The sequence below is a fragment of the Moschus berezovskii genome, chromosome X (assembly GCF_049115385.1).
Source record: "Moschus berezovskii isolate FMDL1 chromosome X, NW_MosBer_1.0, whole genome shotgun sequence".
In the NCBI taxonomy this organism is placed as follows: Eukaryota; Metazoa; Chordata; class Mammalia; order Artiodactyla; family Moschidae; genus Moschus; species Moschus berezovskii.
In genome coordinates, this window is record NC_142488.1 from 34,539,509 (window position 1) to 34,558,430 (window position 18,922).

The 18,922-nt window shown below is 35.1% G+C and overlaps 1 protein-coding gene across 1 annotated transcript in view; it reads left to right on the forward strand.

Moving 5' to 3' along the window:
• CFAP47 (cilia and flagella associated protein 47) overlaps positions 1–18,922 on the forward strand; it is a 509,689-nt gene that overhangs the window by 425,372 nt on the left and 65,395 nt on the right. The window contains exon 60 of the mRNA XM_088833637.1: positions 18,249–18,408. Coding sequence (XP_088689763.1) covers positions 18,249–18,408 — 160 coding nt within the window. The remainder of the gene's footprint in view (positions 1–18,248; positions 18,409–18,922) is intronic.

Genomic DNA, 18,922 nt, shown 5'->3' on the forward strand with positions numbered 1-18,922 from the left:
GCCCAGCAGCGGGATTAATAGATCATATGGAAACTCTATTTTTAGTTTTTTTTAAGGAAATTCTATACTGTTTTCTATAGTGCCCATACCAGTTTCCGTTCCCACCAGCAGTGTAGGAGAGTTCTCTGTTCTTCACATTCTCTTCAGCATTTATTATTTGTAGGCTTTTTGATGATGGCTATTCTGACCAGTGTGAGGTGATGCCTCACTGTGGTTTTGATTTGCATTTCTCTAATAATTAGTGATCTGAACATCTTTTCATGTGCTTGTTGGCCATCTGTATATCTTCTTTGGAGAAACGTCTATTTAGATCTTCTGCCTCGTTTTTGGTTGGGTTTTTTGTTTCTTCACTATTGAGTTGTTTGTATATTTTATGAATTAATCTCTTGTCAGTCACATCATTTGCAAATCTTTTCTCCCATTTCATAGGTTGTCTTTTCATTTTGTTAATAGTTTCCCTTGCAGTACAAGTGCTTTTAAGTTAGTTGACTCACTGGAAAAGAGTCTGATGCTGGGAGGGATTGGGGGTAGGAAGAGACGGGGACGACAGAGAATGAGATGGCTGGATGGCATCACCAACTCGATGGACATGAGTTTGAGTGAACTCCAGGAGTTGGTGATGGACAGGGAGGCCTGGCGTGCTGTGGTTCATGGGGTCTCAAAGAATCGGACACGACTGAGCGACTGAAAAAAGAAAAAAGGTCACATTAGTTTATTTTGCTTTTATTTCTTTTGCCTTGGGAGACTGAATTAAGAAAATATTGCTGTAATTTATGTCAGATAATGTTTTGCCTATGTTCTCTTCTAGGAATTTTATGGTGTCAAATCTTATATTTAGGTTTTAAACCATTTTGGGTTTATCTGTATGTGTGATGCAAGCGTGTGTGCTCATTCACAGTTGCTTGGTCATGTCCGATTCTTTGTGACCCCACGGGCTACCAGGCTCCTCTGACTATGGAGTTTTCCAGGCATGAATACTGAAGTGGGTCACTATGGCCTCCTCCAGCCGATCTTCTCAACCCAGGGATTGAACCTACGTCTCTTGTGTCTTCTTCAGTAGCAGGCAGTTTCTTTACCATTGAGCTGCCTGGGAAGCCCATATAATGTAAGGAGGTATTCTAATTTCATTGATTTATGTGTAGCTTTCCCAACACCATTTGTTGAAGAGGCTGTCTTTCCTCCATTGTATTTTCTTGCCTCCTTTGTTGTGGATTAATTGATCATAGATGTGTGGATTGGAATTATTTGGGGGCTGTCTGCTTTATTACATTGATCTACATGTCTGTTTTGTGTTGAAACCACATTGTGTTGATTACTGTAGCTTTGTAGTATAGTCTGAAGGACTATGCTTCCAACTTATTTCCTTTTCCTCAGGATTGTTTTGGCAATTCTGGGGTTTTTGTTCTACATGAATTTTAGGATTATTTGTTCTACTAGTTCTGTGAAAAATGTCATGGGTGTTTTGATAGGGGTTACATTAAATCTATAGATTGCTTTGGGTAGTATGGGCATTTTAGTAATATAAAAAGTATGAACATTGTCAAACAGTTTTTCTTCATCTACTGAGATAATCATGTAGTTTTGTTGTTTCTTTTGCTGATATGATGTATAACATTGATTGATTTCCATATGTCAGACCATCCTTGCAACCCTGAATGAATCCAACTTGATCATGGTGTATGATCCTTTTATATGTATTGTTGAATTGATTTTGCTAATGTTTTATTGAGTATTTTTACATCTATATTCTTGAAAGATATTGGCCTACAATTTTTTTTTATCTTTATCTGGTTTTGGTATCAGGGTACTGGTGGCTTCATAGAATGGATTTGGAAGTGTTGCCACCTATTAATTTAGAAAACATTTTTGATACATCCCTGGGAGATAACTTCTTTCAATCTATTATTTGTTTATTGTATTTGATTATAGAATTTTCCCATAGGTTTTTTCTTTTTTTTGCAATTTTATCATTGAATAGCCCTTTCTTTTCTATTCCCTGAGTCACCTGTCTTAGCTAGAAAGATTTTCTCCTTCAAACATTGTGAGAATAGACTACTACATTTTTTCCTAACCTTCTGTAGAGTTTTAAAAATATATATTTAAATATATAATTCATCTAGAACTTATCTTTATATTTAGTGTGCAGGTTTTCCTATTTGTTTTTCCTTTAGCTAGATGTCTGTTGTGATTGTATCACTTACAAAATAATCCAGTGATTTCCCAATGAATGGGAACAACATTAACATATAAATTATATATTATATATTAATTATTTAAATTAATTTAAATCAATAATAATGTATAAGTTAATTTATATGAATAAATATCATGATTATAATATACTGATGCATATTTGAGTATATTAACTTTTTAATATATATAATAATATATAGTATTTTAGTTAATCGATGCATATGTTAATAAGATAACATGTTCATAAATACATACTTCAAGATTTCTTTATGGTCATTCTGTATGTTGTTTCAGTAATTTGGTTATAACTAACCAGTGCTTTTTTTAAAATTTGTGATATTTATGGTGTGTATTTATATCTAATATGACTAGTCGCTTTCTCTGTTTTCAATATGATATAGAAGAAAGCAGAAATTTAGATGTTGCTTAAAAAATAGCCCATCATCAGTGTATTTGGGAAGTAAGAACAAATTCTATCATTGACTTTATTAATCCATCTTAAAACAGTAATTCTTATAGTTTTTTATGTGTTTATTGATAAGTACTTTATTTTTTCTTCTTATATTACCTGTCTATAATCTTTAAATACTGACACATTATTTACCTTAAATGCTTATTTTTACAAAATGGTTTAACAAAATTCTCAAGAGAATGTCATAATTCCAACTCAATTATATTGTTGCCAATGAATGAAAGCCAAAATCCTTCTCCAGGATAAAAATATATGGTTTTCCTTCTTTTTATATTGCTATAGGTTTATATAAAGCATTATGCATAATCCTCAAATTGAGAAAGTTTATCTTTAAGCAATGTGAATTATACCAGTGATGATTTGACAAGATAGTATTCTAATTCAGCATTAATCTAGATAATAAATGTAAAGTCAAAACTCTGTCTCAAGCATTTTATACATATAGATGGTTATACAGATTTATAGCATAATAATTTTGCTTTTATCATTGTTGCTACTACTTTCATTATTAATATTGATGTTATTCTAATTTGGAAATCCTTGCTATGATCAATAGAAGTTACATACTCAAAGAATTTGTATTTTAGAATGTAATAGTTGTAAAGATAACAACCATGTTTTCTCAGTTATCACTCCCTGGATATTTAGTGAAGTATAAAGCACTAGTATCTTAAAAGGATATAAATAATTTCTTTCCAGTTAAAATCCATTTCACCTAGAAATAAAACTGCTACATTTAAATCAGAGTTTTGCTAATGTGACTTTAGAAAATAAAATAAAGATCTCCAGAAGAGAAATAGACCAAAATGGATTAAAAATGAGCACTTCTTTAGGTATCACTGTATAAACAAAATTCCATTATCATGAATACTATTAGGAGAAATATGTTTCAGAGAAAGTTTCTTTGTACTAAAATATTTTAATGACCCAGTAAATGGTTCATAGAAATGGTGTTTAGGTGATACGGTTACAATGAACTCAACTCTGCCACCAGTTAATATAACCTTAGGCAAGAAACTTCTTCTCGACCTTTTAAGTTTTCTAATTTTAAAAATCGGTCACTTGGCATTTCCATGTTCTGCTCAGTGATGTTTAAATGTTTAGCTTTGGAAAAAGAAGCACTGTTCACAGTCAAAAACAATGAAAAGATGAGAAAACTGAAAGGTCATAATTTTTATCCCAAGGGGTTAAGATAGATTGACAGTGACATCCTCTTAGTAGCTTAACCCCCTAAAATCCCACTGGCACTCCAGACAAAACTGGAGAAACTTTGAAAGATTATCCTTTGTGGTACAGACTTCCTGGACCCTCTTTCTTATATTGCTATGGAACAAAAGCCTTATCCTTCATAGTGAAGAACAACACATATTGTTCTTGGAGCCTAGGTAAGCCCTTAGAGCATAGGTAAAAACCCATTTCAGCTAGAGTAAGGCCAGAGGGAAAAAATAATAACTTCTAATCTTGGAGGAGAGCAAGGATTTATGTAAGACATAGGGCAACAGCTAGCAGAAGAACAATAAAAGTAAGAAAATCACATCCCTCAAAACAGAGGATATGGTGAGTGCATGACAATCAAGTTTAATTAGAACCACAGAGAACACTGGCCTCACCACTTCTACTGCAAGGTTAACAAGCATCACTGTAACACAAGTAACTCTGAACAGTTGCAGGAGGAAGACCCTATGTGAGGTACTGTGCAAAGGGAAGACCAAAAGCTGAGGGTGGAGCAGACATTAAGAAAAACTCATTGGCAAACTATCCCCACATGAACAAAAGTATATCACTCTCAGCTAAAAAATATATGAGACAGATGTATATCCCCTTGTCAAATGACAAGGAGAAAATAACACGTCTCAAGAAACAAATCAATTGTTAGGTGCACACTGTGACATCATACGAATGTTCAAACTACCTAAGAAGAGATTCAAATTACTATGGCTGAATATGTTTAAGCTTTGAATGGAAAAGATGGACAGGATGACAGATTGAATTAATTTCAGCAGCAGAATGGAAGTTATTTTAAAAAAATAACAAAAATGCTAGAAATGAAAATACAGAAGAAGTCATAAATAATGCCTTGATGGATTCATTGGCAGATTTGACACATCCAAAGAGAATCTATAATTTTCAAGTTAGGTTAACAGAAATTACAGTAACTTAGAGTCAAAGAGAAAATATTAACAAGACAGGAAAAAAGAAAATATTGAAAAGTTGTAGAACTGACAGCCTAACATAATTGCAATTCAAGAAAGCAGAGAGATTGTAAGAATACCACAAATGAAAAGAAGAAATATTTGAAAATAACATTTTTTCCAACCTTGGCAAATCATATTTAAGCCGCTAAAAACAAGCAACAAAAAGAAAACCTTGAAGGTAGCCAGATTTTCTTTTTTATAAATTTATTTATTTATTTATTTTTGGCTGTGCTGGATCTTTGTTGCTGCACAGGCTTTTCTCTAGTTGCGGTGAGCAGTTGCCATGAGCCAGCTTCTCATGTGAGAGGCTTTTCTTGTTGTAGAGCATGGGCTCTCGGCATGCGGGCTTCAATAGTTGCAGTACATGGGCTCAGTAGTTGTGGCTGCTCTAGAGTACAGACTCAGTAGTTGTGGTTCACGGGCTTAGTTGCTTCATGGCATGTGACGTCTTCCCAGACCAGGGAGGAATCAAACCCATGTCTCCTGCATTGAATGGAAAATTCTTTACCACTGAGCTACAAGGGAAACCCCAGAGTTTTTTTTTTTTTTTAAAGACATATTACGTAAAGTAAAATAAGGACTTCTGTTCTTACACCATGCAATCTAGATGATAATGGTATGACATCTGTAGTGATTAAAGAAAAAAAAAATACTGTCAATCTATAATTTCATATCCAGGAAAATACTTATTTAAAATGTAGAATTATGGCTTCTTCAAGTCATTATACAAAAGCCAGTTGTATTTTTATATACTAGCAATGGACAATTGGAATTTGACATTAAAAATGTCATTTATAATAACAAAAAGCCCTGCAAGTATTAGATAAAAATATAACAAATTATATATAAGAACTGTATACTGAATAGTGGGAAAAATTGACAAAAGAAATCTAATAAAGCTAAATAAATAGGCACGTTCACTGATTGAAGAACAGATATTGTTAAAATGTCACTGATCTCCAATTTGATATATAGATCCAGTATATTTCCAGTCTATTCCTCATCAGACTTTTTTGTAGGTATTGACAAGCTCATTATAAAATGTATATGAAAAGATAAAAGAACTAGAATTTCCAAAATCATTTAGAAGGAAGAACAAAATTATATACAAACTGACAGATTTTTAAGATATACCTAAAAACTAAATTAATTTATATTGGCTAAACATAGGCATAGAAATCAAATGAACAGAAAAAGCTCATATTTAGATTCAAGCAAATATAATTAAGTGAATATTTTGAAGTCTGGTCTGAAGAATTACTGAATACATAAATGGTACAAGCCAGGTCCACTGATGGATGAACAGAAGGTGAAAATTCAAAGAGAAACGGAGTATTTGTACCTTCTCAAAGTAATTCCACAAAGTATTTATTAAATACAAAAGGGAGATACTAACTCAACATTGGAAAACCTGGAAGAGATCACTTTAACTGATTAATAATGATTAATATGACCAGTAATAAAATATATCAACATCTTGTATCCCATGATAATTGAACACTGAGAGGGAAAAATAATTTCTCTGATATTATTCCCCAAAATATATTTCCTTAGTCTTATCACTAGAAAATATCAGAGAAACTCAAGCTGAGGAGTATTTTATAAAATAGCTTATCAATACTCTTCAAAATGTCGAGGTCATAAAAGACAAGGAAAGGCTCAGTCACTAACTGAAGGAGACTCAGGGAACACAAGATCTAAATGTAATGCATTTGCATATTTCACCTACACCTACACTCCATTGTTCAAATTAACTTATATTTAATATCAGTGGAGGTGGGAGATATATTTTCCCTACCTTAATACAGGAAATATAAAAGTATGACCATGATTATATAATTATAATGAAAAGGAGTGAAGTATCAGGAAAAGTGATCTTTGATCTGTTGACCTCTGTGGCTACCAACCCATTGTTCTTTTCATATTTGAAGAATTCCTAGGAAGAGCTATTTATACTCATTGCCTCTACTTCCTTGTTTAAGTTGAGATATAACTGACATATAACATTATATAAGTTTCAGATGTAACAACATAATAGGTTGATATTTGTAAACATTGCAAAAAAATCACAATAAGTCTAGTTAACATCTATCATCACACAGTATAATATTACAAATAAATATTTTTCTTGTGATGAGACCCTCTAAGATATACTCTGTTTGTTTTTGTTGTTGTTTAGTCGCTCAGTTGTATTCAACTCTTTGCAACTCCATGAACTGCAGCACTCTGTGCTTCCCTGTCCTTCACTAGCTCCCAGAGTTTGCTCAAACTCATGTCCGTTGATTCGGTGATGCCATCCAACCATCTCATCCTCTGTTGTCCCCTTCTCCTCCTGCCTTCAATCTTTCCCGGCATTGGGGTGTTTCCCAATGAGTTGGCTCTTTGCATCAGGTGGCCAAAGTCTTAACAACTTTCAAATATACTGTAAGTTATTTTTAACTATAGTCACCATGATGTACCTTACATCCCCATAGCTTATTTATTATTGATATTTAACTGGAAGTTTGTGCCTTTTGACCACCATCTTAAATTTGCCCCCCCCCATGTGCCTCTGACAGCCACCAGTCTGTTCTCTGTATCTATGACCTTGTTTTTGACCTCACATATGAGATCATATGGAGAAGGAAATGGCAACCCACCCCAGTATTCTTGCCTACAGAATGCTGTGGACAGCGGAGCCTTGTGGGCTGTTGTCCATAGGGTCGCACAGAGTTGGTGACTTAGCATGCATGCATGCATTGGAGAAGGCAATGGCAACCTACTCCAGTGTTCTTGCCTGGAGAATCCCAGGGACGGAGGAGCCTGGTGGGCTGCCGTCTATGGGGTCACACAGATTCGGACACAACTGAAGCGACTTAGCAGCAGCAGCATGAGATCATATGATATTATTTTTCTCTGTCTAACTTATTTTACCTAGTGTAATGCACTTGAGATTACTCCATATTGTTTCAAATGGCAAGAATTCAGTCCTTATTAAGGCTACATGTCCCACATTTTTTTATCCACTCATCAGTGGGCACTTAGGGCATTGTGCAGGGTTCCCTTTTGTCTGCATTCTCACCAACACTTCTTATCTCTTGTCATTTTTATAAAAACCATTCTAACAGGTGTGAGGTTATATCTCATTGTGTTTTTGATTTGCATTTCCCTGATGATTAATGATGTTGAACATCTTTCTATGTACTTGGCTTCTTTATGTATTCTTTGCAAAAATACCTATTCAGATATTCTGTCCATTTTGTGATCAGATTGTTTTGGGTTTTGTTTTTTTGGGGGGTTTTGCCATTGAGTGTATGGATTCTTTATGTATTTTGGATATTAATCCCTTATCTGATACATGATTTTCAAATCTTTTCTCCTATTCCTTAGGTTCCCATTTCATTTTATTGATGGTTTCCCTTCCTGTACAGAATATCTCAACTTGTTTTTTCTCCAATTTTCAAATTCATTTCAGTGAGGATTTAATCTTGACAATTTGACTGAAATTGCCTTTATCTTGGAAATCACTACTTGCATGTTTCTTTATATGTAGGTCAGTGCTATGTCAGTTTCTCTCTCAGTAGCATTTGGCATAGTTGACTTTTTTCTCCTTGAAATATTGCATTCACTTGGCTTTAGTTTTCCTTCCATGTCATTGCTCAGTCTTTCTGAATCTTCTTTTTTGTCTCTTATCTCCTCCTAGAATTCAAGATGTTGGCTTCATTTCGGGCTTTGTCCACTCTCTTCCCCAGTTATAGTATCTTCCTAGACGTATTTTTTCAGGCTTGTGTATACCATCTGCACATGACCTCTTAATTCATTTCTCTAACTCTAAGCTTCCTCCTGAGTTTCAGCTGCCTGTTTTCATCTTCATATGGATATCTTTTAAGTATCTCTTATGAAATATTATTCTTGAATACTTGTCTCATCACCTATGCTAATTTATTCCCCCAATAATTTTTTTTGGCTTAGTCAGTGGCACCATTATTTATCCAGTTTATCTTTCCAAAAATCTAGGTATCATCAGTTCAGTTCAGTCACTCGGTCGTGTCCAACTCGGCGACCCCATGGACTGCAGCATGGCAGGCTTCCCTGTCCATCACCAACTCCTGGAGCTTGCTCAAACTCATGCCCATTGAGTCAGTGATGATATCCAATCATCTTATCCTCTCTTGTCCCCTTCTCCTCCTGCCTTCAATCTTTCCCAGCATCAGAGTCTTTTCCAGTGAGTCAGTTCTTCGCATCAGGTGACCAAAGTGTTAGAGCTTCAGCTTCAACATCAGTCCTTCCAATGAATATTCAGGACTGATTTCCCTTAGGATTGACTGATTGGATCTACTTGCATTCCAAGGGACACTCAAGAGTCTTCTCCAACACCACAGTTCAAAACATCAATTCTTTGGTGCTCAACTTTCTTTATAGTCCAACTCTCACATCCATACATGACTACTGGAAAAACCATAGCTTTGACTAGATGGACCTTTGTCAGCAAAGTAATGTCTTTGCTTTTTAATATGCTGTCAAGGTTTGTTATAGCTTTTCTTCCAAGGAGCAAGTGTCTTTTAATTTCATGGCTGCAGTCACCATGCAGTGATTTTGGAACCCCAAAAAATAAAGTCTCTCACTGTTTCCCCATCTATTTTCCATGATGTGATGGGACCGAATACCATGATCTTAGTTTTCTGAAGGTTGAGTTTTAAACTAACTTTTTCATTCTCTTTCACTTGCATCAAGAGGCTTTTTAGTTCTTCACTCTGTGCCACAAGGATGGTGTCTTCTATGTATCTGAGGTTACTAATACTTCTCCCAGCAATCTTGATTCCAGCTTGTGCTTCACAAGCTAGGTATCGTACTTTATTCCTTTTATTTTCTCATTGCAAATTTCCAGCCCATGAGTAAATACTGATAGCAAAGCCATAAAAATATATCCCATTTCCGATCATGTTTTACCACCTCTACCACTTTCACCCTAGACTACACTACCTGGACTATTGCAACTGCTTCCTGTATTTCAGTCTTATACACTATTCTCTGACCTCCAAAGAAAAGTCAGAATGATTTCTTATAAAACATAAATTAGGTCGTATCACTATACTATTTAATCTTTCCCATGTTTTCCAGTTCACCATTAGGAAGTGAGGTCAGAAACCACACCCCCCCAACATTATGTGATCAATGCTTTTCCTTGTGACCTCACCATCTCTACTCTGCCCCACCCTTCACTGAGCTAATGACTGCATCAGCATTCTGAGCCATTTCCTATTTAAGCATTTACATTGCTTACCCTTCTGCTTGGAACACTCTCACTCAGAATTCTTATTTAACTTTCTGTAAATCCTTGAAGCCTCCATTAAATGTCACTTCTTTAGAGACATTTTCTCTTAAAGCACTCTCTGCTAAATCTCTCTCCCTAAATAATTAACTTGAAATGCATTATGTAACAGTTACCTATTTATTCCTCTTCTTTTTCTCCACTAGAAGGGAAGTACCATGATGTGAGGGATACTTTCTGTCTCATTTCTCACAGTAACCCCAGCAACCAGAATGGTTCCTTGCTCAGCCCACTTAGCTGCTAATATTTATTAAGAACTACCATATGCTAAGATCCTGTTCTAAGTTCTGTGGCTACTGCAGGGAGCCAAACTGACAAAAATCTCTGTGTTCCTGGAATTTACATGCTCATGGAGAGAGACAGATAGTGATAAAATAGGACTGGGGGAGAAAATAGGCAGAGGAAGGCAATAAGGACTGTCATAGTGTTGGAGGTGCAATTTTGAATAGGGTAACTGGAAAAGTCCTTACCGAAGGGATAAAGTGAATGCACAAATTAACCTGCATTGATGGCTATAATAAATTACTAATAGAGTACTAGTCAAATCCACATCATCTGTGTCTTATGTAAAACCATAGAATATTTAACAAATTTGTGTATTATGATAAACAGGAAAAGAAAGCCAGCATGCTAGAATGCCAACTGTATAATTATTCTCAGTATTCTACAATGTTTGTCAAGACACAGTATTGAGGAAATTAGAATGTCTCACATGGGGTTCAAAGCATCAGCATAAATTGAATAAGGTGCTGTGTGGCTTGGAAGCACATCTTTGGGTTTGGCCTACTGCATTCTTGATAACATGTTTTGTAGCAAGATATTCTCAAATGCAAAATAATTTTCAGTCATAATAATAAAGTGCTTTTCTCAAGTATAAGAATATAGGTAATTGCTGTGAACGATTGTGCAATAATTAAATCATACCTGGATAATTTGGGTGTATTAAACATGCTATCCAGTAAGATATTAGAATATAGATTACTTCTTTGTGTGAATATTTCTTGATGAAGGATCTTTTGTCATAGCTCAGGAAATGGGTAATAAGTATCTGATAAATAACTAGACAACTCTACTTGAAGCCAAAACCTCTAACTAAACCTAACTGATTGAATTTATACTGGTTCTTCAGAAACCAGACATAGTTATAGCTGTTAGGAAAGAGTAGAGTGGGAAATCTGAAATATCTTACATTAAGGAAAAAGCAACAGACAACATGTTATAATCTGGGTATAAATGGTGATGTCCCAAAGAGCAGGTAGTCCATAGAGATAGAAATTTAAAGGTGGTATTTAGAAGTCCAGAAAATCCTTTATCATAGGTCAGATATAACATGTAGCTAGCTCTATTGATTTGGGACTGCCTAGTAAAGAACCCAGCAGAGACATGATAGTCAAGATGTTAAGTCCTTGGAAATCTGGCTCTCTAGTAAGACACTAGTGAACGTATAGAACTGGGTCTAGTGCTTGAGGGGATAAATTATAGTGAACACAGAGTTTAATTTTCTGTTTTATTGCTGACAGCAGAGCTTCACCCAGAGACTGATAGTTCTAAGCAGTGGAACTAGGGGTTCAAACAAAGAAAAACGATCTAATTTTGTTTCATGAAGGAACTGAGTACCATAAGAAATAGGAACTCCTCATCAAATAGGGACTCCTCATCAGATGATGGCCCTCCATGGTAGCTTAGATGGTAAAGCGTCTGCCTGCAATGCAGGAGATCTGAGTTTGATCCCCAAGTCGGGAAGATGCCCTGAAGAAGGAAATGGCAACCCACTCCAGTACGCTTGCCTGGAAAATTACATGGATGGAGGAGCCTGGTAGGCTACAGTCCATGGGATCGCAAAGAGTTGGACACAACTGAGTAACTTCACTGGTACTTCACTGGCATCAGATGATGGGTCCAAATGATTGCTGAGAGGCCATCTCACATAGACTTCTCACATAATGTTGCTCCATTCACTAGGAGATTATAGATGAGAATCATTAAATTAAAACTCAAAGATTCTGTCACTCCATGTTGGTGACATTAATAAAAAATGATCTATATAAGTTTGCTTTTGGAACAATTATGCTAATTCTGATGCTAAGTTTAAAATATTTTCTCTTAAAAAAAAAAGAAACCCTTTTTGTCTTACATGCTAGAAAAGGCATAAGGGCTTCCCTCATAGCTCAGTTGGTAAAGAATCAGCCTGTAATGCAGAAGACCCGGGTTCGATCCCTGAGTTGGAAAGATCCCCTGGAGAAGGAAATGGCAACCCACTCCAATATTGTTGCCTGGAGAATCTCATAGACAGAGGGCCTGGCAGTCTACAGTCCATGGGGTCGAAAGAGTAGGACATGACTTAGCGACTAAACAAGAAAAGGCATAAAAAGAAAAATTTAGAATAAAAGTTCTCAGAAGTAAAATGAAAGGTCAATTATGTACTTTTCTACTACTTTTGGAAGACAACAGTATGTAAGTTAGTGAAATTTTGTTTTGTAAATGAAATATACTCTTTCAAGTTTTAGTAATCTTATAATGTTTTTATTATGTTGGAATCAAGTATAAGTGCCTGTCTTAGGGGAAACATAATGAAACATGCTTAAAATTGGACATTTATTCACATGCACAAGATAGAGAAGAAATCAAGCTAAAATATTGAAGATCACTGGCACAGAATCCATGGGGAAAAACATAGATATGTTAGCTTCTATGCAAGAGCCTCAAGAGATGGAAACTGTAAAGAAAGTGTGAAGAGATAGTAACAGTGGTGACAACTTCAGCACACTTGAGTCACCTTTGAGAAACTATGCAGTTTTGTAGACTTTGCATTTTTTAATTCTTAACTCTGATATGTGAGAACATGTCTTAAGCCATATGACATGTTTATGTGTGCTCAGACATGCCCAACTCTTTGCAATCCCATGGGTTATAGCCCACCAGGCTCCTCTGTCCATGGGATTCTCCAGGCAAGAGTATTGGAGTGGGTTGCCATGCCCTCCTCCAGGGGATCTTCCCAATCCAGGGATTGAACCTGCATCTCTTGAGTCTCCTGAATTGGCAGTGGATTCTTTATCACTAGAGCCACTGGGGAAGCCATTATAAAAATAAAATTCCTGCTTTATGCTCTATAAATATAAAATCACACATTATGTTTGTTTGTTTTATACGAAATATAAAATATATGAAAGATAATATCAGACTCCAGTTGCAGGGTAGGCATTACATTGTCAGTGAAGTTAATTAAAATCTTCTATCACTTCAAACCTTTATTTAATTTAAAGCAAAAAATTCCAGAAACAACTAAGTATGTTGGATAAGAAGAGTTTAAAATGAAAATCAATATGCATCTGTCAAATGTAATCAGGGCTCTATCTTGATATGTCAAAAATCCAATTACACATGAACTGAAATTGTTATCATTTTTTCTTCTTCTTCTTTTAGCTGACACCCCTATTTATCTTTAAGTCTAAAAATAAAATCAAATGGATGTAAGTTGTGATGGTCTCCATGAGTAGGAAAGAAGTACACAATCAAATCTCTACTGTCACCAGAAACTAAACAACATGTTTAAGTGTCTCTGATTTCCTGACATGGTCTATTTCTAATTCCATGCTAAATATTAGAAATTATGTTGTAGAGAGTAATAATGTAATACCACTAAAGTGATTAAAAATTAATCTCCCAAGATGAAATACTTTCATTACTAAAATAAGGATTATGTTCACTTTACACTCGAGAAGATTTTCTTCTAAGAAGGCAGGAAACCTCATAGCCATTAAAACATTATACAGCTTCTATATTTCAAGTTGTAGATCAGTGCATAAATATTTCTATTATCTTTAAAGAGCAGTCAAAATAGCTGAATTAAAATACACTGAATAAAATTTGAATGCTAATTGCAACTAGGCCATAGCAGATTTCAAAAGCAAAACAGTAGTAGTGATAATACAATGAATGAATGCCACTCTTTTCAATATTTCTCGGATGCTAAGCATTACTTTGCCAACCAAGGTTTGTCTAGTCAAGGCTATGGTTTTTCCCGTGGTCATGTATGGATATGAGAGTTGGACTGTGAAGAAAGCTGAGCGCCGAAGAATTGATGCTTTTGAACTGTGGTGCTGGAGAAGACTTTTGCGAGCCCCTTGGACTGCAAGGAGGTCCAACCAGTCCATTCTAAAGGAGATCGGTCCTGGGTGTTCATTGGAAGGACTGATGCTAAAGCTGAAATTCCAATACTTTGGCTACCTCATGCGACTAGTTGACTCACTGGAAAAGAGTCTGATGCTGGAAGGGATTGGGGGTGGGAGGAGAAGGGGACGACAGAGAATGAGATGGCTGGATGGCATCACCGACTCGATGGACATGAGTTTGAGTGAACTCCGGGAGTTGGTGATGGACAGGGAGGCCTGGCGTGCTGTGATTCATGGGGTCGCAAAGAGTCAGACATGACTGAGCGACTGAACTGAACTGAACTGAACCTCTAGAATGGTAACTGTAATAGAAAAAGGTAAATACATCCGTAGTTAGTTTGTGTAATTACTGTATGGAAATAAAGTAAAACACCAAAAGATCAGCTTAGAAAATGTTTTGAGTGCAAAATACATTTTATTATATTGTGTAATCTAATGGATGTAGTAATCATCATACAAACTAGATTTCCCAGTCAGATGATAGAAACAACTGATGTGGTTTCTCCCAGCTTCCTGCTAAACACATATGTAGATATTGAAATGAGCCTCTGCTGCTGCTGCTGCTGCTAAGTCACTTCAGTCGTGTCCGACTCTGTGTGATCCCATAGACAGAAGCCCACCAGGCTCCCCTGTCCCTGGGATTCTCCAGGCAAGAACACTGGAGTGGGTTGCCATTTCCTTCTCCAATGTGTGAAAGTGAAAAGTGAAAGTGAAGTCGCTCAGTCGTGTCCGACCCTTAGCGACCCCATGGACTGCAGCCTACCAGGCTCCTCCATCCATGGGATTTTCTAGGCAAGAGTACTGGAGTGGCTTGCCATTGCCTTCTCCGGAAATGAGCCTCTAGCAACACCGAAAACTAAGACTGGCTGAAAATCTATTCCAAGAACCTAGAAGCACCTAATATAATGATCAAATGAAAAAAATAAAGGCCCTATTGTTGATCTTGAATCGATCATGAATGGACAAAAATGGCTATTGTCCCTAAAGTGTAAATGTAGGATGATACCATTAAAAGTACTGTTTGCCAGGTCATCCCCTTCTTGGAGTTAACTATTCCTTTGAAATTTGAAAAAAAAAATTTTTGCCAATATATGGCAAAACCAACCAATATAATATTGTAAAATAATTTGCCTCCAATAAAAAATAAATTAATTACTTAAAAAACAACAACAACAACAACAAAATTTGTTTTAATGAGCTGAAGGAGACAGTTAGTCCTAGCAGAAAATAAAGCATCTATAATTAAAACAATATGGTACTTACACATGATGAGAAATCTAGGGACTGCAGAAAAAGACCAAAATACATATGAAAAGTTCATGAAGGTGGCATTTCCAATCATTGAACTTTTTGTTTTAGTTTTTATTGGGATACAGTCGCTTTACAATGTTGTATTAGTTTTGGGTGTACAGCAAAGTGAATCAACTTTACATATACATATATCCCCTCTTTTTTAGATTTCTTTTCTATTTAGGTCAACGCAGAACATTGAGTAGAATTCCCTGTGCTATAACAGTCGGTTCTCCTTAGTTATCTATCTTATACATATTATTGTATATAAGTCACTCCCAATTTCCCAATTTACCCCAACCCTGTTCTCCTTGATATTCATAAGTTTGTTCTCTACATTTGTGTTTTTATTTCTGCCTTGCAAGTAAGTTCATCCATATCATTTTTCTGGATTCCATGTATAAGCAATAGTATCCAATATTTGGATAACTAGTATCATACAGAAAATCAACAACCTTGAATGTATTCTTCATCCCTTACACGTGGATAAATTACAAATGGATTGAATATTTAACTATGAGGATGAAAACATATAGATATTAGAAGTAAACATGAGTCAGATTCTTTATAAGATAGAAATGTGGATGGCTTTCCTGTCTCTGCTCAAAGTATTGCAAAAGACAAAGGGAAAACCAAAGGAAATAAAAATTAATTATGAGACGTGGAATGAATCTGATAAATTCTCAAAGTTCTTGTCAATACTGAGTTTCAGTTATTTCTTGGAAGTTTATTAACATGATAGTAATTCTTACCATTCAAACATGTAATAATAAAGAAATATATGGTTAATTCAAAAAGGAACTGTGATTCTATTTATAGACTGGTATAGGTTGTACTTATAGACTGGTATTAGTTCTTGTAGACTGATGTTCTACTTGTAGACTGGTGAAAAGTTGCAGCCACAAATAACCTACTAGATTTTTCATTAAATGGGCTTATTATAGGATTATCTTTCATTTCAAATATTATAAGAAAGCATGATGTTAGCAACCAAGAATCCTTTGTATCTTTGTCTTGACTCTTTACACTATCTGAATGTCTGAGTTTATTTTTATTTATTTCTGGTTTATTTCTGATGGGTAATATACTTTTGTAAGAGTGAATGATCATTTTGAAACTTTTCCTTGGAGATTCATGTATGGTTTATTTGACTCAGCTCTGCTGTTTTTATCATATTCCAGCTTTTTATCCTAGCCTATTCTGGCTCTTGCTGTTATTTATTTGACTGCAATGATTCATTGAAAATACAGAACTCATAAAAACAAAGTTGAAGATAGAAATTTTTCATATATCTTAGTAAACACCACGGTCTTTCATTGGAACTTTGGGCAAGTTGTTTAACCAAATTGTCTTAATATCTCCATCTTAAATGAGAAACATAATACACTTATTTATGGTGATTTTGGAGGATGAAATGAGATGTCATGTGAAAAATGCTTAGCACAGAACCTAACATATAGTCAACAGTGAATAAATACTAACTAGAAATCATATTGATTATTGGTTATCGTTAAGTGTGATTATACACCTTAGAAAAATTTTATTTCTGGAAGGAATAAAAATAAAAATTTTAAATTTATAAGAAGTTTGAGTTGAAATATTTTGTAGAAGGGCCATTTTCTATTTTCCTTTTTGATATTCTTTATAATTTAGTACAGTATTCACAAAATGGCCTTGAATATCTTCAATCTAATAACAAAGAATTAAAAAATTAATCAGTAATCCCAGATTTTCTTGTAAAGAAAGAGTGTTACTATTCAAAATAAAAGAAGACACAAATCACTTGGAAACCTTCAGTGTTATAAATGGCCAGAAGCTCACTAATCTTCTAACCTCTCAATACTTGTCCATTGGTAAAGGGGTTTTTTCTAAGTCTCATGACCATCTGCTTCTGGATCTCTTGAGCTACTTAAATATGCAGCTTTGAGACCTCAGCTCAGAGTGAACAAATCAGCATCTCTCTAGTTGGGGCTTAGCAAACTCCATGTCTAACAATTTTTTTTTGCAGGTAGTACTTATGCAAAGCAAAGGCTAATTTTTTTAAATTCATTATAATGTAAGAAAATGTTGTCAGTTTTTCTGTCTTCTGATTTTTACAACCTGAGATGGATGCCCCTTTCTTTCCTGAATAAGCTTTAGCTTCCTTCATGGATCAGTTAGAGAAATAAACAGCTTACTTGTAGCCATTTTGGGGCTCCAGGCAGAAATGTGGAACTATTATGGTCTAGAAAAAAAAATACACAAAAAAATTGAAAGGTCAGAATTGCTGTACTATATCTTATGTAAAATACAATAAGACTTATAAAGGCTCATAGGTTTTATGGTTCTTTTATCACTCTGGGAAACTTAAGCTAAAACTATCAACAGATCTTCAGTTCTTCTATCCTCTTCAGGAGAACCTTCTTGCCTCAGGATAAAATGTGTTTTTTAAAAAATTGATGACATTTGAGGAAATTTAGTGAAGCCAGTAAAGTACACTTATAATTTATCATATTTTTTTGTTCAGGAGTGATTTTGAAAAATTTAGATAATCAGTAAGGAGAGGTTACTTTCGTTGTTAAAATTATATTCTAAAATGTTTACCACAGTAGAACTTTTTTTTTTTTTTTAAACAGGAATTGGATTGCCTCCTAAAGGGACTCTGGATATCCAGGTGTTATTTATGCCCCAGGTTATGAAATTAGAAAGAACAATGGTCCTTATTCAAATGAGGAAAGCCAGTGGAAAAAGATGGTTTATTGACAATTTTATGGAATTGCACCCAGAGGTGAAAAGGTAACATTTAAATAGGACATTGAAGGAATATGATTTCATTTTGACTGGCATTGATCCAGTTTCTTTTATATGTTATGCAATGTAAAGTTCATGAGGTTATGTTCTCTGAAGTCTTGATATGTATTTGGTTAGAAGAGGAAAATATATTTGTTATAGGGGATTGTATATATCATTGCTGATTTGAAGTTCTGAGTGAGGAACAAGTCAATCTTAAGTATCATGTCAATGAATCACAGTCAGATACAGTCAAATACAAAGCCTCCTTTTTGAGTCTATATCTACAGAACAACCTGGATCAGCCTGCCTGGGCAAAGTATAGGATTTATGCTGATGTATACCAAGTGATGGCACCATGCCAGGTATATGACATCTTGATGAAATACTGCCATAACTAGGGTGTGCTGTGTCATTGCCAGAGTGCATGTTACTTGTCACCTCTTTCCTTAGCTGAAATGTAAACAGATTCCAGTACTGATGCAAACTTTAAATGTTTTCTCTTCTTTTATAATTTAAT